The sequence below is a fragment of the Mirounga leonina genome, unplaced genomic scaffold (genome assembly GCF_011800145.1).
Source record: "Mirounga leonina isolate KUSES-001 unplaced genomic scaffold, KU_Mleo_1.0 Mir_129, whole genome shotgun sequence".
Lineage (NCBI taxonomy): Eukaryota > Metazoa > Chordata > Mammalia > Carnivora > Phocidae > Mirounga > Mirounga leonina.
The window spans coordinates 166,452-186,563 of record NW_023270323.1 but is presented as its reverse complement, the minus strand read 5'-3'; the positions used below and the strand labels follow the sequence as shown (position 1 = coordinate 186,563).

The window sequence follows — 20,112 nt, the reverse complement described above, 5'->3', positions numbered from 1 at the left end:
TTTCTTTCTTTCTTTCTTTCTTTCTTTCTTTCTTTCTTTCTTTCTTTCTTTCTTTCTTTCTTTCTTTCTTTCTTTCTCTCTCTCTTTCTCTCTTTCTCTCTTTCTCTCTTTCTCTCTCTCTCTCTCTCTCCCTTTCTCCCTTTCTCCCTTTCTCCCTTTCTTTCTCTTCTCCCTTTCTCCCTTTCTCCTTCTCCCTTTCTCCCTTTCTCCCTTTCTTTCTCCCTTTCTCCCTTTCTCTCTTTCTCTCTCTCTTTCTTTCTTTCTTTCTTTCTCTTTTCTTTCTACTGTAATGTGTACTGATCTCTAATTAAGGAGCCTGATTTATATTTATATTGGTACAGGATTGGTCTGTCATTTGCTTTTAATATTTTTGCCTAGTTTTGGCATGAGAGTGATCCTGGACTCATGAAATGGGAGATGTTCCCTCCTCTTTTCTTTTCTAGAAGAGATTGTGTAGAATTGGTATTATTTCTTCTGTAAATATTTGGTATAATTTACCAGTGAAGCCATCTGGACCTAGAGTTGTTTTGATTGCAGAAGCTAATCAGGCCTTAGGAAAATTTCAAGTGTGAGTTAAAGAAATGACTCAAGGGCAGAATTTACTTTTCATGTGTCCTAGTGAAGAAGACCGGTTAGATTGCAAAGCCCTTAGACGCACATCGTGTTGACGCTCGCTCGGTGCATATTTCCAACATGTATCTCCTGTCAGAATGCACACAATAGCATTGGCTTTTAGTCTGATCTGTAAAAGTTGTCAGTAATAATATAGTATGTTTTAGATTGTCACTTTTTTTAGTTTACCACTGATAAAATCTGTGTGTTTCTTTGTCACCTTTGCCTATAGTTAAAAGGTAGGAGGAGCACTTTATAAGTATTTTTTGAATAGCCAAAAGTATGATATGAAAACTCTATTTAAAAAAAACAACAACAAAACTTTAAATAATCCTTTTTATTCTACTTCTCTACCCCTCCAAACCTAGTATGCTTGATTTTTGGATAGCAGAGAGGTGTTATGTAATCATTCAGAACTGGTTCCACGAAGCTTTGTGAGCATGGGTTACATTAAGCCTCACCTCCAAAATGCTGAAATTATAGGTTTGTTATGAGGATTAAATAAATCCACATAGAGTGCTTAGCATATGTGCAATGCCTAGTAAGTGCTCAACAATTGTTTAATAATCATCTCTGGAAGAACTGAGTCAGGATTGTGAGCAGAAAATCCTGTCCCAGGCAAAGCTTAGACGTGTGCAGTTCTTCTGTGTCAGCTGACTAGGAGGAGGCAGCCTGCACAGGACTTTTTTCAGAATGAGGCCTGGGTGTGCTGTGCTTTGGGTCACACCTTGCGCGTACCAGATACTCTTTGCCACTACCTGCAGCGTACCTGGCTGGGCCTTTAGCATTGTCAGGTTTGAAGACAACTACAGATATTTATTTACACTGTCCTGTGCTCTCAGTCTTTTGACAAAGACCAATTAGTGAATAATTTTGTTCTAATCCCCAGTACAGTTCATGCTTACTAGTAGGTATCTGTTAATGTGTCTAGCATTTGTGGGTTAGATCAAATTGATCCTGATATGTAAACTAACTTACTTTTGAAGTGTAAATTTCCCTAAGTAAATTATACCTAGAGATTAGAAATTGCCATAATTCAGTCTTAACTGGTTTAGGTAGCTTTGAGTTATTTGTTGGAGGTTTGCTTTTAATTCTCTTTTGAAAATAGATTGTGGAAAGGCCCGAACGCAGATCAGCAGGAAGCTTTGAAAGATTGTACATCTTTCCTTCTCCCTCCACACTCCCCGGGAGTGTGTCAGACCAAAAAGCCTACATCTTGATTGCTGTTGTGTCCTAGGTTTCAGGTGAAAATTATTCTGGAAGTTCATATTTCAGACAAAGCACTGATGTACTTGATAGCCGAAGTAGGCGTCCATTGGCCTGCATTTTGAACTGTTTCCTGTAATGTTTGACCCTGGGGGTAATGAATGGAGTCCAGTTTTGTCCTGGGATGCGGAACAGTTTTCCTATTGACATTCATGTTCACGGTGGCTTTCTTGGAACTCCAGAGGGGAGAAAGATCTAAAATTCAGGAGCATGATAGAGCGTTTCTTTTCCTTTGCTATTCTTATTCTTATTTTCTAGTCTTACTCTTTTCTCTTCCTTTACTTTGTATGTAATATTATAATTGCATTCTCTTCCAAAGCAATGTGACTGGACTGGCTGTATTTTTGCAGTCTTGTCAGTTGTGTTTCAACCACCTTTCAATCCCAGGTTGGCGAAGGGCTCTGTGGAAAGGGTACTGTACTGGGAACCAGCGTTCCTACTTGTCTCTGCTCTTGTGAGCCATACTGCCTCAGCTTCCTCCTCTGTAAAATGAGGAGTCAGTAGTGTAGATTGTCTTTTTGTTTTTGTTAACTTTAGTCACCATGCTGCACTTGACATGCCTAGGACTTACTGATCTTATAACTGGAAGTTTATACTTCACTCATTTCACCATTCCTCTCCAGCTTAACATTATGTGAGGCTTTCTGTTCCCCCGCATTTTGGATGTTTAGATTGTTTAAAGGGGGGGAATTTTATTTCCCTTGCAGACCTCAGAAATTTTTATTTGAAGTCTGACTTTTATTTTTTTGTTTTTTAATTTTTTTTTAAGCCTGACTTTTAAAAGCTATGATAGCTTACCAGTAAACAGGAGAAGATCAGTGTGCATTGGGAGGTGTACAGGTTGATTTGGTGTAGGAGGGATTTGAATTCCTGCTGTGTAAAAGTCTTAGGTTACTTTTATTTTACTTGGTGGATAAGAGATGCAGTCAGGGGGCTGACATCAGACACCATTGAGGGTCTATCCCTGTGCAAAGAATTCTTAGATGCATTAACATTATGTATTAATAACTAACCTGGTAAGAGTGAGTGTGTGTGTGATTCTTAATTTTTCTACTGAGTTTTCGGTAATTTTCTATTGATTGTTCCCTCCTCTTACCTTTGACTTTCCTACTTCCTTTTGTTACTCCCTTTCTGAAAATAGGCATAGGATGACTATAAAATTTTCAGAGCATTCTGAAGTACTTGTCTGAAAGCTGTTTGCCAGCTAAGTGGGAAATTTTTGTTTTTTACTTTACATTTGCTGTGGAATTATTTAGAATCCGTTCTTTCAGTAAGAGCACAGAATCCATTTATAACATCTGCTCTCAGTTGGGAAGTTTTGCCTAGGCTTAGATTTTATATTTCAAAAAATGGGCTTCCTATAAATTGACATTGTAGAGAGAATACATTTAGCATTTTCTTGGAAAAGGAGTTCTGTGAGCTATTCCTATTTGATATTGTGTAAAATCTTAGAATATGTTTAGCGTGGGTCTTTTCTCCCAAGACACTTAAATCTTTGAGGAATCATAGGGTGGTGAACATAGCAAGAAAGTAGAAGCTTTGGTGATTTAGGTTAGGGTGGAAGTTTGCTAGATTTTTATGCCTGGGCTCTGTGGCTTGGTTTCCAAACAAGTGATAAAGTATTCTGGTGCTCAGTAGCTTGACAACTGAAGTATTTCTTTCTCTTTTTTTTCTTGTCTGCCCACCTCCTAGAAGATGAAAAGGCCAAGCGAGAAGTGTCTTCCTGGACTGTAGAAGGTGATATTAACACTGATCCGTGGGCAGGCTATCGATATACTGGTAAACTCAGACCACATTATCCACTGGTGAGTAAATAAGGTAATACAAATTTTACATTCTTTTTTTTTTTTTTTTTTTTAAGATTTTATTTATTAGAGAGGGGCAAAGGATAAGCCAGGGGAGGGGCAGGAGGAGAGGGAGAAGCAGACTCCCCACTGAGCGGGGAGCCCACTGTCGCTGTCGCTGTCGCTGTCTGGCTCCATCCCAGGACCCTGAGATCATGAACCGAGCCAAAGTCAGACACTTAACTGACTGAGCCACCCAGTCGCCCACAAAATTTTACATTCTTTCAAACCAATTTTCAGAATTTTCAGTTTCCTAAAAATGATATATAATCAGGATTAAATTTGCATTCTAGCTCTTTAGCTTTTATGATATATTACTTGGAATTTAGGATAATTGAGAATCATGGGCAAAGCAGAAAGAATTTTAGGTGAAAGTATTAAAAATGCCCTAATCTTAAAGAAGAATGAGATAGAATAGGTATTTTCTGGCCAGCACAGTGATAGTGTATATTACTTTTTCCTAGTTTTTTTAAGCAGGATATATTTCCACCTTAATTTAGATACGGCTTTTCTGCCACACCCAGCCCTTCCTATGTTCTTGGCAGGTGGACCTCAGGAATCTTAACACAGGAATTGACTTAAGCTGACATCTGTTTGCTATCCTTAAATATTTAAAAACTCTTTACTGATGGTTTTCTTTTTATCAAAGGAGTATATCTTTAAATTTTAAAATTTGGAAAAATATAAAAAACATGAAAAAGTCTCTTTAATTCTACCTCCAGAAATAATGACCAGGAGCATATTAATGTATATTTACTTCGAGACATTATTTTATTACTGTTTTTGATTTGCTGGTTTGTTTGGAGCAACATGGGCACCTTGCTGTCTGTGTCATCTTAAATCCTAACTTGTCCGCTCTCCTTTCGAAAGTATCCTCAGAAAGGGAGTGGCATTAGCCACTAGGAAAGGAAAGCTTAGTCTTCATGAAAGAGATACGATATTTAAGATGTCATTTAAAACTTGTTTTCCATTTATATGGTATGAATGAACTTTTATCTTTAGTGTTTTTCCCCTACATTTTTTTTCTTTGTTAGTAAATTTTAATAATGAAAGTTACTTTCAGATTTGAATTGGTTTTAACTAACCTCTTTGATGTTTTTAGATGCCAACAAGGCCAGTGCCAAGTTATATTCAAAGACCAGATTATGCTGATCACCCTTTAGGTAAATTCTGTGCTGATTCTCCATTTTTCAATTTGTGTGCTTGGTGACTACTGCAAAGGAAAGGAGGTTTTTTTTTTTTTTTGTAGAAAATTTTCAGTGCTGGATTTCCAATAAATGTAAACATCTTTTTCCGAGACACAGTAGAACATTTGTAAGAATCAAAAATTCTTTCCTCCCTTTAGAAATCTACCCAATTATGAAAACGTTGTTTATGTAGCTGCTAACGGCCACATTTAACATAATGTATTTTGTGTTGTTCTGTCAAATTCTAGATTAAAAATTGTTTTGATTTTAACATGTCCTCCTACCTTAATTATGTAGTATCTATTTAGATGAAAAAAACAGCGTGGGGAGGCCTTGATTGAACGCCTAACTAAAGACTCTGGGCTGTAGCAGTAATAGAAATAATAGGATGATTATGATTCTATAACTGGTACTTATTTTTTCATGACTATGTGTCAGGCAATGTGCTAAGTTCTTTACATGCGTTCCTTTCTCCATTTAATATTTTGATCACCCCTGAGTTGGGTTCCGTGGTCTTCTCCATTTTATAGATACTGATAGTGAGACCCTCAGAGAAGATAGGTAATTTGCAGCACAGGTTAGTGGAGCAGTCTGATCTTAGGGCCTGCATACATAGCTTCAGTTGGACTATGTGAGATTACTGATTTTGCATGTCTAAAATGTTGAGTATCAGCGTTTTTCTGTGGTTTAATCTACTAAGCTGAGGTACCTTTGGTTTGTTCTCTAAGAGGTGGGGAGGTGTATTAACTTCTTATGAATATGATTTTATTTTTTTTAAAGATTTATTGATTTAGAGATACAAAGAGAGAGTGCGCATGGGCAGTGAGAGGGGCAGAGGGAGAGGGAGAGGGAGAGGAAGAGAGAATCCACAAGCAGACTCCCCGGCTGAACACAGAGCCCATCACGGGACTCAGTCTCAGGACCCTGACATTATGACCTGAGCCGAAATCAAGAGTTGGCCGCTTAATGGACTGAGCCACCCAGGCACCCCATGAATATAATTTCAAAATTTGTTAAACTCTACAATTTTAGATGAATTGAAGGACAGGACAGTCTGAATGACAGAATATTGTTAAGGATGTATAATTTCATTTCTCTATACTTAATATTCTTGAGTATAGTTTTAATTTGTTTTAAAAAAATACATAGACAAGGTAAATTCTAATAGGATAAAATGTTACACAGTGAAAAGTAAGTCCTACTCCCAAGAGGTAACCACTGTTAACAGTTTCTTGGGGCACTTTCTAGAGATATTTTATGTGTGCACACACAAAAATACCCCACCCCAATTCCACACAAAAGGAACAAACTGTATATACCTTTTCACCTTGTTATATTCTCTTAATATTTCTTGGAAACATTCTATATAAACCCTCTGCTTTCTTTTTAATGACTGAGGTGTATTGCATTGTGTGGATGCATCAGTTTGTTAAACCAGGCCTCTACTAATGTATGGCTAGTTTATTTCCAGGTTTTTACTTCTTATAATTTGACTGCAGTAACTCTTCTTATATTTACTTCTTTGTGAACGTGTGAGAGTATTTCTGTAGGTTAATTGCGTAAAGTAAATAGGTAGATCAAAGGATACATGCATTTTTTATTTTGAGAGGTACTACAAATTTCTGAGATTTTGCCATTTGTTACTCTCATTAAAAACATATGGGGGTTTCTTTTCCTATATCTTCCCCCGTATAGAATATTGCCAAGTTTTATGATTTGTGCTAATTGTTACTGTAATTTATATTTTTAAATTGTAAGGTTGAGCATCTTTTTATATGTTAAAGGTCATTTTAATTTTTTTTCCCTCTTGATCTGTCTGTTCATATCCTTAGCCTCCCCCCCAGTTAGATTTGTAGTTTTTTCTATACTGAGTTATAAGCGCTCTTTCTATATTAAGAAAAATAATCCCTTGATATATGTGCTATAAATATTTTTTCCCAACTGAACATTTACATTTTTGTCTTTACAGCATTACATTTATGACAAACTTTCAACATTTTCCTGTAATAAAATTTATCAGTGTTTTCTTTTAAGGTGTCTGTGGCTTTATGACCTAGAAAGACCTTTTTGGTTCAGATATTATAAAAAATATTTTCTCGTCTTTTCTTCCACTGTTTTCATGGTTTCACTCTTTTTGTGTATGATAAGATTTTTGATGATTTTATCATTTATTATTAGGTGTTAAATAGGGATGCAACTTAATTTTTCTCTCATAAGAATATCTGGTTATCATATCACTAGTGTTTAAACAAATCAGTTGTCTTTTAATTGATTTTAAAATGCAATCTATGTCCTTATAGTAAATTCTCACACGTCTGGGTCTGTTTTTGGTTTCTAATCTGTTTCATTAACCCATTTGTCTAATCATGTGCCATTGCCAAACTGTTTTAATTATTATTGCTATATAATGTTTTAATACTTGGTAAGCCTTGTTGCCCCACCTTTCCTCTTTTTCAGAATTTTCCTAGCATTCTTGCATGTTTGTTTTTCCATGTGAAATTTATTTTATTTTATTTTATTACTTTTTCCATGCGAAATTTAGAATCTGTCTGGTTCCCCAAAATATCCTGTTGCCATTTTTTATTGGGATAGCATTAAATTTATAGACTAATATTGGAAGAATTCACACCTTTACAATATTGAGTATTCCTACCCAAGGAGAGGGTGTTTTTCTCTTTTGTCTCCTTTTATGTCTTTTAGTGGTGTTTTCAATTTTTCTTCATTAGGTTTTCTTTTTGTTGTTAAGTTTATTCCTGGATGCTTTTTTAGTTACTCTTATGAATAGCATCTTCTATATTTTCTAGCAGTGGTTTGTATATGGGAAAGTTAATTGACTCTGATGTATTTATTGGATATTCTGCCACCTTGCTGCACTCTTATTTCTAGTCATTTATCAGGTATTCCCTTGTTCTAGGGACACATAATCATGTCTCTAAAATGATGAGGGTTTTGTTCTTTTCTTTCTAGTTTTATACATCTTATTCTTTCTCTTGTTTAATTACAGTTGTTAGTACTGTCAGAACATTGTTAAATAATACTCCTGACAAGTGGACATTCCATGATGATGGTTCTTAACTTGAGATTTGTATTTGTCATGTTAAGGTGCTAGCAGGCCATGTTATCAGAATTATCTTTGAAGATGATCATTTATCTTTCCTCTCTTAATCTGCAGCTCTGATGAATTATATTAATAGATTTGTTAATATTGAACTATTCTTGCCTTTCCAATATGAATCTCATTTAAGTCATGTTGTATTTTATGTTTTTTGGATTCTGTTTGATAATACTTTATTTGGGATTTTTATATCATTTATAAAAAAGCTTAGGTAATGGTTTATTATATTCTTTTTTGTCAAATTTTGAAATAATTATACTGACTATGACACTTTTCAAATGTATGAATAACTTGAATTAAGCTAATTTTATTAGTGAAGATTCTTAGGGCGGTATTTTTCAAACTTTTTTGACTATGACCTAGACCGAGAAATGGATTTTATAACATGATCTGTGTGTGTGTGTGTGTGTGTGTAAATTAACAAACATTCCACAACAGCACTTAGTCCTATTCTATATGATTTAGTCTAATATTTTCTGTTCCAGGTATTTACTTTAAAAAAATGTTAGTCACGGTCCACTAAAGGGTCACAGTTTGAAAAACACCGACTTAGGTTCTTGTTTAAAAAAATCAGTGAGTATAATGATTCATCAGTCGTTGGTGTATAATTGCTTCATTAGTTGATGATCGTTACAGCATTTTGTAAATTGTATGGTACTGTTTAAGTGTGAATCATTTACTGACCTTATTAGCATATTGCCTGTCGTGTAATAAGTACTCCATACTGACTGATTTCTAATAGATCTGGGAGTTTGTTCTTTAGAATTCTTTCTTCAGTTTGTTTAGCAAATTTCTTTTTCATATTGAAAATATTTTTTAAAAATATCTGACCTGGACCCTCCAAAATGATAAGATACTATTGTGTGAAATAATGAGGCTTGACGATTATTGTGTCATTAGGAAGACAATTAGGCTAATAAATACTACATCTTTCCATTCATTTTGGCTTTTCTTACTGATTTTCAGGAATGTCTGAATCTGAACAGGCTCTTAAAGGTACTTCTCAAATTAAATTACTCTCATCTGAAGATATAGAAGGAATGCGACTTGTATGTAGGGTAAGAGTTACTTTTTTCCCCATGGAGTAAGCTACATTTAAGTGGACATGAAGTAGTTAGACATGAGGTCAATGATTTGTTGATTTATAAAGGTAGCAAATGTTACATTATAAGACTTTGGCTAGCCATACTTACTTTTCATTAAAGTATTGTTAGCATATAATTTTATGCAACTGTTGTTTTCTACATCGAAGCTTGGATAGCCTATTTGAAAAATAGCATGGCAGGTAATCTAGTTTAGTTGGCAGTCAATTTTTTGACCCGTTGTATTTTTTTGTTGTTGTTTTAAAGAACCAGGTATATTCATGATATTTTGTCATTTTACTTTCACAAGTCATCATAACATAGGGCAAAGTTTAAGGCTTTATATATAACTTTAAGTTAAAGCCTCTGTTAAAGCCATGAAATACAGTAACCCACCCTTATCCGTGGTTTTGCTTTCCATGGTTTCACTTACCCGTGGTCAACCACGGTCTGGAAGCAGGTGATCTTTTTTCTGATGTATTGTCAGAAAGTCATTAGTAGCCTAATGCTACATCACAATGCCTGTCTCATTCACTTCATTTTATCTCATCATGGAGGCATTTTATCATCTCACATCATTCCCCAGGAGGGTGAGTACAGTATAGTAAGCTATTTTGAGAGAGAGAGAGATCACATTCATATAACTTTTATTAGAGTATATTGTTATATACTTTCTCTATATAATAATTGTTCTGTTATTGTTGTTAATCTCTCACTGTCCTTTATTTATAAATTAAATTTTATCATAGGTTTATATACATAGGAAAAACAGAGTGTATGTTGGTTTTAGTACTGTCTGGTTTCAGGCATCCAGAGGGTCTTGGAACAGATTCCCTACAGATAATGGGAGACTCCTGTAACTAAGAAGTATAAAAATGTGAGAAGACTTAACTTCCATCAACTGATTATTGTTCAGATTCCTAGGATATGCATTTTCACATAGAAATCAGTCATGCTTGCTTATTAAGCTAGTTAGCCCAATTTTATTTATATATTTATACACACATCTATTTATTGATGGACATTAGAAATGCAAATAGTTTTAAAATGAAAATTCACAAATATAATAATATCATATAATATTTAGATTAAAATCTCTATAATAATTAGAGATTTGTAAAACAAATCTCTCACAAAATCTAAGATAGTACAAAGGTTATAGATTTCTGTTTCTGTTCCATTTCTTCTTGAATGTATTAAATGTTTCTCTTTTACAGCTTGCTAGAGAAGTGTTGGACATTGCTGCTGGCATGATTAAACCGGGTGTAACTACTGAAGAAATAGATCATGCTGTACACTTAGTAAGAACTTTACTTTTGAAAATGTTTTTCACATTATTAGATGTTCCAGGCTTCTAAAAATTAAGTAAACTTAAGTTCTGAATGTCTAAAATAATGTCTAAATTAGCATAGCTAATTTGAAAGCAGATTTTTACTTTATTTCAATACAGAAAATATTCAAGTCTTTATTCCCATTTTTAAGTATCTGTGATACTGAGGTCTGAGGTGGCTTGATATATCTTGTTTCTGAAACCTCACATTTTATAATGTTTTAGTTTAGTTTTTATAAAATGGTAATTTTATAAATATGTAGTACTTTATTTTTTAATACTAGTGCTTTAAATAAATCATGCCACTACATACATTAAATATTTTAAAATAAAGAAGAATACAACTTCTGAAGCTATATTAGTAGAAAAATGTTCCCTTTTATATCTACAATAACAAAGCAGTAACTAGGTAAATGTTTGTAGTAAATATGATATAGGGATTTTTTTTTTTTTTTAAAGATTTTATTTTATTTATTTGACAGAGTGAGAAGCAGGGGGAGTGGGAGAGGGAGAAGCAGGCTTCCCGCCGAGCAGGGAGCCCGATGTGGGGCTCGATCCCAGGACCCTGGGACTATGACCTGAGCTGAAGGCAGACGCTCAAAGACTGAGCCACCCAGGCGCCCAATATAGGGATATTGTTTATAAAGATTGCCTATGCATCATGGAGAGACCTTAGCACATGAGTAGTAATGAATGCACACATATGAATAGATTATTCACAAGAGAAGAGCAATAATTAGTTAATATGTCACATGGAAAACTAATTAAACCTGCTATGGTAATCAAACAAATGCAAATCATGAAGACCTACTGAATTAGTTCAGTATTTTAAAGATGTTTATTTCCACTGCCTTTATGGAGAAGATGAAGCTGGAACTCCTTTACATGGTGGTGCTACTATAAATTGGGACAACCTTTTTGAAAGGGAATTGACAATGTGTCTTGAGCCATAAAAATGTTCATAAAATTATTTGTTTATTGAGAGAGAGAAAGTACATGCCCGTGTATGTGAATGGGGGAGGGACTGATGCAGAGGGAGAGGGAGAATCCCAAGCAGCTCCTCGCCCAGCACGGAGCCCAGCAGTGGGGCTCGATCTCACTGAGATGCTGAGATCACGACGTGAGTTGAAATCAAGAGTCAGTTGTTTAACCGACTGAGCCACCCAGGCGCCCCACTTATATATAAAATATATATAAAATATAAAATATAAAAATATTTATAAAATCTGATTTGGGGGGATTGTTCCATATATTATAAAATATATGCAGTAATAGCATTTTGTGCACTTGCTGTATAGCCAAGGTGCTCTTTTTTTTTTTTATAGTTTTTTTTTTTTAATAGAGAGCGTGCGCAGAAGCCACGGGGCAGAGGGAGAGGGAGAAGCAGACTCTTCACTGAGCAGGGAGCCCGATGCGGGGCGTGATCCCAGGATCCTGAGATCATGACCTGAGCTGAAGGCAGACGCCCAACCAACTGAGCCACCCAGGTGCTCCCAGGTGCACTTTTACATGCTGCTTTTACTAACTCATTTAATCTCTGCAACAACAATCGCTTCTCGGCCTTTTGGCTAAGATCAAGTGTAGTATCTGTTCTTATCAGTTTAATCTCTGCAACAGCTCCATGAAATAGATACCACTTTTGTCTGCCTTGTACAGGAAAGGAAACTGAGGCAGGGGTTAATTAACTTGTCCAATGTTAGACACAACTTGTGAGTGATGGAGTTGGCATTTTTAAAAGTTAAGACAGTTTGCTGTGTAAACTACTATTTATACTGGCTGTGAGAAGTATAGAAGTATATCATTAAATAAGGGAAAAGTGACAGGCATGTAGTTATTGGTTCTAACATTTTTTGTAATTGAGGAAACTTAATTTAAATTTCCAATAGTAGTGGAATTGCCAGTAAAATTATGGTGTATTTCACAAATCATATTAATATGCAACTATTTAAAAATTATTAGTCTGCAGACTGTGTGGCAGTATGGAAAGAGAAATCATGTATGCTATGACTCCCACTATGTAAAAACATCCAAGTAAAATAAGACTTAAGGAGAACCAGACCATTTTCTTAGAGGTTCCTTTGTTGTTCCATATGAATGTAGTGATTAAAATGTATCTGGAAGTACTTTATCATCTCTTAATTATGTTGGTATTCCTTTTTTGGTCATAGGGATATAGGCTTCTTATATAAGATATAGTTACATTAAAAGTACATGAATGTTTACTTTAAATATTATCTTTTCATTTTAAATAATATATTTTTAATAAAAAGTAGTTAATTCTAAACTAGAATCTTCATATACATAACATTTGTGTGTATTTGTTAATATTTGTAATGTGAATTTACTTTTCTTTTGCAATTATTAGTAAACTGGTTTGCATACAGTCTGGTGTATATTAAGATAATATTTACTACTATTTCTAAAATAAAATATTAAGTTCATTAGCGTCTATGCAGCAAATATTTTCACATTTTTCAAATTTTAAAATCTGATTAATTGGGGTGCCTGGATGACTCAGTCCGTTGAGCGTCTGACTCTTGATTTCGGCTCAGGTCATGATCTCAGGGTCGGGAGATCGAGCCCTGTGTTGGGCCCTGTGCTTGTGGAGTCTGCTTGAGATTCTCTTCTTCTCCCTCTGCTCCTTCCCCCACTCAGCACACTCTCTCTTCTCTCTCTCTAAATAAATAAATACAATTTAAAAATGTGGTTAATTGCATACTGATTTTTTCTTTTGCACATTCCAAATTATTTTCTCTGTATTTTATTATAGGCATGTATTGCAAGAAATTGTTATCCTTCTCCCCTGAATTATTATAATTTCCCAAAGTCTTGTTGTACTTCAGTGAATGAAGTGATCTGCCATGGGATTCCAGACAGACGGCCCTTGCAAGAAGGTGATATTGTTAATGGTAAGAAATAAGTGACTTTTGTCCCCATCAGTGAAGCAACAACAAGGTTTTGGGCATCTGATAGTGACTTGCATTTTGTTCACTTGGTTCCTATCTTTAACTTATCCTTTTTTTGTATTTAAAATTTAAAAGAAATCTTAAATCTATGGAAACATTTTTTATGATTTTAAGATACTACTTTTAAGATACTTCTAGTATGTGTTTGGTACAGCATGAATTTCTTTAATGCCAATTATCATATGTGATTGATAAATAGGTACAAGATGTCAGTGAAATGTGGAAGTAATGTTAATTCAAGTGGGATTTTCCCCCCCTTTTCCTTTTCGTCCACTGATGATTTTGAAGAGCTCAGGGCAGGCTTTCTTACAGATGAGGAGAAGTTTTTAGTAATATCTGAGGAGAAGTTTTTATAATATCTGAAGTATTTAGTAATATCTGAATATGTGAAGACCCTAAGAAAAAAGCTAAAATCCTACAGAAGTGCCTTCCTTGATATAAGAAGTTCAGAAAGTGGCTTTAAGGACCACTGTGTTAAGCTGTCTTGCAAGTGCAGAGGAAGGAGCTGCCAAGATTTCCCTCTGATTAAAAGAAATATCGACAAAGAAGGCATCCCTGGATGGTATTTTTAATATTGATGAACTCGTCTCTTTAGTCATCAGATACCTTCAAAGGCTTACATATCAGATGGGGAAGCATGAGCCCAAGTGGTAAAGGCTGCCGGGAGTGCACTGCCCGCAATGCTGGCTGGGAGGGATAGTGGACACAACGGGCACTTCTTGTTCCGGGTAGAACAGTCAGGGTGTCTGTTTATGAAGTGCCATAGGTGTTGAGTGGTCTGCCCAACCCTGTTTTTCATACAAACCCTGTTATTTTTATTACATGCATAATGCGTGTGGTTTTTCAGGAATGTATGTGTCATGCTAGTCAACACACTATGTTGTGATATTGTAGGTTGGTTGAAAATTCATGGTTTAAAAATCCTAATTTAATGTATACATTCAGTGTATTGTATAGTAGTAGTCTGTCCTCTTAAATATGGGGACAACGGGAGGGATGAATATTCACAAATAAGGGGAAGGCAGATGAGTTTTTGAGAAACAAGTGTAGAATAGTGTAAGTTTTTCTATTTACGGATGTGCTAGGAGGAGGAAGAAAACTCGTCGAAGATGGTAAGTGAAAGCAGTGTTTTCTGTTTAATGTCACAATGTAGCGTGGTCATCTGTTTAATGCTATTAATGTGGCTTATTGATCCTGCATGAATGTGTCCTCAGTACCTGTCTTCTGCCACACGTGATCTGATTACTGCTGTACGGATAAAAGCCCACCATCTGGCTTGGGCTGCTCGACCACGCGCTCTTCTCCACAGTGCCTTTAGTTGCATTACAGGCAAGGAGTGTCTTCCAGGAAGTCACTCGATACCCCTTCGTGTCTACTTTGAGAATGCAGAAATTGTCTTGCTCATGAAACTGCTTGACACCGTCATGTGGGAGAAGTGACTTCTATTTTGAAATAAAAACAGATGTGGTCTTTACACTTGTACATTGTTTTGCAGTGGACATCACTCTTTATCGCAATGGTTATCACGGGGACTTGAATGAGACGTTTTTTGTTGGAGAGGTGGATGAGGGAGCGCGGAAACTGGTGCAGACCACGTACGAGTGCCTGATGCAAGCCATCGATGCAGGTCAGTGTGGGTGCTGCGCACCCGCCACGGCGGCTGTGCGTTCGGGGGCCTCACCCGGCTCTTGATTACATTCCTTGTCCCACCGGCTCTGCCTCTCCCCTAACCTGACTTAGCTTGGGATTGTAGCAGGAATGGATTGACGGGTGATTTGGGCATCCCTTGATGAGGTGGACCAGATGATTGCTTATCATCCTTTACCTCTTCTGTGATCGATCTGCCTTTTCTTTGGCTGATAAATGAGGAGGAATGTGTATTATATGTATAGCATATGATAAATGTATAGGAATGTATAGTTCTTGAGTACAGCTTTTTTTCTACTTGTTAATTCTTTCATAAGTATTATGTTCTCATTATAAAAAAACAAGATGCCAGATTGTAAGAAAAATGAATGATCTTCCTTTATACTTAGCTCTTTCCTTTTTATATCTTTTTTCTTTTTCTACTTTTAACATTTAGGCTTTTTCTACTTTTATTTTTTTATTTTTTTTAAAGATTTTATTATTATTTATTTATTTGACAGAGACACAGCGAGAGAGGGAACACAAGCAGGGGGAGTGGGAGAGGGAGAAGCAGGCTTCCCGCCGAGCAGGGAGCCCGATGCGGGGCTCGATCCCAGGACCCTGGGATCATGACCTGAGCCGAAGGCAGACGCTTAACGACTGAGCCACCCAGGCGCCCCATAGGCTTTTTCTACTTTTAACAGTTAGTTTTTTTCTCCCCTGTGTATTAACAGACAGACAGACACACCACATATACCTATATGTATGTGTTTACTTAGGTTAAATGGCGTTATAGTATTGGTAGTATTATGTAATTTAATACTTTCTCAGTAGAATCTTTATGATTTTTCCAGATGAGCATATGTATCTGCATGTATAGATCTACTCCCTTCTTTTAATGGCTCTATATTATATTCCACAGTATAAAAATTTCTACAATTATTCCCCTACTGGAATTTGGTGTTTTCCAAATGTCTTGCTTATTGTAGTGAATAACAACCTTTTTTTGTGTGTGTGTGAATAATACCTTTGAGTAGAGATATATTTCTGTTGGAGTTTACTCAGGCTGTCTTTGTCCCTACAAACAGCTCATACAGATATTTTTTTTGTTGATACTGTCTTAGGAGGAGAGAGAAGGAATGGTTTGTTGCGAATGCTAGCAGACTGTTACTAAAAGGAGAGTTTGAGTGCAAACAACATTTTCAGTTGAAACCCACAACATTTTAGCTCTATTGTTTAGTATATTATTTGTACCCGCTGCCCTCTTCCTGCACAATAAACCTGATACATCATCAACAAAGTACTGGACATGACCAGGTTCTTTGGCAAACACATAGTTATCTCTAATGACATAGATCTGTTATTTTTATTGTCTTGAATCTATTTTAACATGCATGGGAGATGATGAAATTTTTACTAATAAAGTTGGAGGAATGAAAAATGAAAACGTGATATTCTCATGTATCAGTGTATGAGAGAGTTCTTTTTACTTACTCATTGTGGATTACTTAAAAACTAATATTCTTTAGTGTTTAATTTCTCATTTGGGGAAGTCATAGTTTAAAATAACTTCTAGGGTTTCTGCCAGATAATGTCTTCAATGTTTATGTCCTTTTTGCTTTTCTGTGAGTTGATTGAAATAACCAGATAGCAAAAGTGTTGTTGTACAAAGACACAGGAATAAAACTTGCCAAGAAACGATCAGAAACCAGTCTTCGTAGCAGTAGCCAGGAAGGAACAAAAGTTGCTTAATCTCTGGAAAGTGCTATTAATACCTTTGTGTATATCATTCTTGCCCCTTATTTTCTATTAACTTGGCGACTCAGTGTGGTGCAACACAGTAGAGAGCTTCACTCTTGTTGAAATTCTCCTTCTAGAATAGGGCTTCTCAGCATCTACATTATTGGCATTTTGAGTCTGGGAATTCTTTGTTGTGGAGCCTGTCCTGTGCATTGTAGGATGCTTATCTACGTTCCTGGTCGTTACCCGCTAGATGCCGGTTGCACTCCTACTTATGACAACCAGAAACGTCTCCAGATTTTAATGAGGTGCATCCTTGCTATGAGAACTGCCTCGGATATGAGAATTAGGGAGGAATCTCCTCCTTTCTACTCTCTCATTATTTTTGAATAGGGATTTTCTTTGTTGTATATTGTGCAAACTGGGTTAAAATTTTGCTTTCCTCCCCCACGACTGGGGCTGATGGGAAGTCTGAGATGGGAATGCAAGCAAATCATTATGAAAGTCAGCACGGTTCCTCAAAATTATTAACATCCCACCCCCCAAAAAAGTCAAGCTGGAACATGTAGTTAAGAGCAAGTATATATTAATTGAAATGATTCCTGGAGCTATTTCCCCAGAGATTTGCTTGGCTGGAGGAGATATGTTGTACCTGAACCTCAGGTTGGAAATCAGGTAGGCAGAGTAGGAGACTGTAGGGAGTCTGAGGACCCCCAGAACCATGGCTAGGTTCCCCAGGAGTCTGGCAGGGCCCAGCTCCTGGGGTCTCAGTGCGAGGAAAGCCATACCAACCAACAATGAGAACCACTTCATTTGTTTTAGTTTTTATTGAAACAGTGGTAAAAGTCATAAAAATTAAGCAGGGCAGGAATATATAGTAAGAAGTATCTTTTTTTTTTTAATTAAATTTATTAGAGACCGTGCACACAAGTAAGGGGATGGGGCAGAGGCAGAGGGAGAAGCAGACTCGCCTCTGAGCAGGGAACCCAATGTGGGGCTCGATCCCAGAACCCTGAGACCATGACCTGAGCCAGAGGCAGAAGCTTAACAGACTGAGTCACCCAGGCGCTCAAGAAGTATCTTTCTATACCCTATCTCCAGGACTGTGTTCAGAGGCAACTCTGAATAATTTTAGGAACACTTTTATGGGGATAAAGAAGCCCAGGGGAAGTAATTCTTTGAGAAGTTGATCAGACTGAAACCGAGGACAAGTCAAGTTACTTTCTGGACATTCCTTTTTCTCCCGGTGCTCTCTCCTCTCCTTACCTCTTCTGCTCACTTTAAAACACTAGCACCCTTGGGGCCCCTGGGTGGCTCAGTCCGTTAAGCGTCCAGCTCTTGATTTCAGCTCAGGTCATGATCTCAGGGTAAATGGGATCGAGCGCCGCATCGGGCTCTGCACTGGGTGTGGAGCCTGCTTTAAGATTCTCTGTCTCCCTTTGTCCTCCTCTCCCCGCCTCCCCCCGGCCCGGTGCATGCTCACTCTGTCTTTCCCAAAAAAAAGAGTAGCACACTTGACATTAGAGAAGGAGAGGAAGAGATGCATGTTTTCCATTCTTTTGTTTGTTCAGAAAACAAAAGGTGCGTCTCCCCAACCCCTTCGTACTGCACATGTGTCCTTTTCTACACCGAAGGACAGAATACAGGTGCTACTGGTTTGAATCTCAACTTGGCCATTTACTGGCGGTACAGCATCTCTGTCCCTTGGTTTCCTCATCTGAAAGTTTTGTACATATCTCTTTACATGGCAGCATATAATGGAGGCATGTAAAGCATTTAGAAAGGTTCCTGGCACTTCGATAGTAATTGCTCAGTAAATGTTAGTTATTATTACTCTCTGTCATGACTCTTCTTTCTTCCTTTCAGTGAAACCTGGTGTTCGATACAGAGAATTGGGAAACATTATTCAGAAGCATGCCCAAGCAAATGGGTTTTCAGTTGTTCGAAGCTATTGTGGGCATGGAATCCACAAGCTTTTTCATACAGCCCCCAACGTACCCCATTATGCCAGTAAGTACTATCCAAAGATTTGGGTTTTGCTAGCCATTTAGTCAACTCATATTTATTCAAACATTTAACAGGACCTACTATTTTGTACTTACTAATCTATAAGCTCTTGTAAATGGACCGTCAAAATGTATATTTGCTCATACACAACACACATTCATATTTTGCTCACATAACAGTCCAGAACGTGTGTTTGGTGACTGTTGGGGGTGGTGGTAGGGCAGTTATTCTGCGACCCAGGTCCTGTCATCTTCAACCTATACCTTTCAAGGTCACTTTGGGTTACTCTTCTAACCTGTAGATACTGGTGAGGATGGGAAGAAGCATGAAGGGGTATGTTTGGGAGGTTTTAAGGAACCAGCCTGGAATTGGCATAAATCACTTACATTTACTTTTCATTGGCAGGAGTGCAGTCACATGGCTACACTAACTGCGGAGGAGGTTGGGAAATACAATCTAGCTGAGTACTCAGAAGAAAAGTAAACTAGTTTTGGTGAACCGCTAATAGCTTCTGCCATGGGTCTAGCTATCACTATTCTGATTCCTTAAGTGAAATTGGTTTGGTTTGGTTTGATTTTGTAGTGTATGTCAGATACTGTACTATTTGTTGGTATAAATACAGGGGAATAGAGTACCTTTCCTTAGGTTGAGTGGTGTTTGATAGAATAACGAAGGAAGTGTGGGACAATTAATGTTTTCCAGACACCTTTTCTGTTGGAGAGCTAGGTCGTGCAGGAATAAGTCTGCTATTTAGTGCTAAAAAGGAAAGCTGTCCACACTGAGTGACCTAAGAAGAAATTTAACATGTATGTATGAGTTATTGCTATGTAGACACTTACACATAGCTTCTTGTGCTTCAGTTTTCCCATCTTGAACAATAGTAGGGAATGGCACCTCTCCGAGAAGTGTTACTAGGAGTGAGAGAGAGAACACATGGAGAGCACTTAATGTTAACTTTTAGGATGATCATGATGATGTTGATATACATTATTTCATTTGATCTCACCACTCTGAATAATTTCTTAGCCTTATTTATTTGTTTGTTTATTTATTTATTAAGTTGCACTGGCTGTGGAGCCTACTGCGAGCTTGAACTCACCACCCTGAGATCAAGACCTGAGTTGAGATCAAGAGTCAGATGTTTAAGAGCCACCCAGGTGCTCCTTTAGCCCTATTTTAAAGAGCAGATTGTGAAGAAAGAAAGAGAAAAAAAGATAGATAGATAGATAGATAGATAGATAGATAGATAGATAGATAGATTCTGTGCTTAGGGAAGTACTTTATTTACTCAGGTTCACACAGACTAGTAAATAAATTCTAGGGCTAGGATTGGTACC

At 36.8% G+C, this 20,112-nt stretch overlaps 1 protein-coding gene and 1 pseudogene across 1 annotated transcript in view; both read left to right on the top strand.

Moving 5' to 3' along the window:
* Positions 1-20,112, top strand: part of METAP1 (methionyl aminopeptidase 1) — a 68,178-nt gene that overhangs the window by 38,566 nt on the left and 9,500 nt on the right. The window contains exons 3-9 of the mRNA XM_035004462.1: positions 3,571-3,683; positions 4,825-4,885; positions 8,991-9,082; positions 10,324-10,407; positions 13,207-13,345; positions 14,898-15,029; positions 18,635-18,778. Of these exons, the coding sequence (XP_034860353.1) occupies positions 3,571-3,683; positions 4,825-4,885; positions 8,991-9,082; positions 10,324-10,407; positions 13,207-13,345; positions 14,898-15,029; positions 18,635-18,778 (765 nt within the window). The remainder of the gene's footprint in view (positions 1-3,570; positions 3,684-4,824; positions 4,886-8,990; positions 9,083-10,323; positions 10,408-13,206; positions 13,346-14,897; positions 15,030-18,634; positions 18,779-20,112) is intronic.
* On the top strand, positions 11,985-12,075 carry LOC118010972 (annotated as a pseudogene).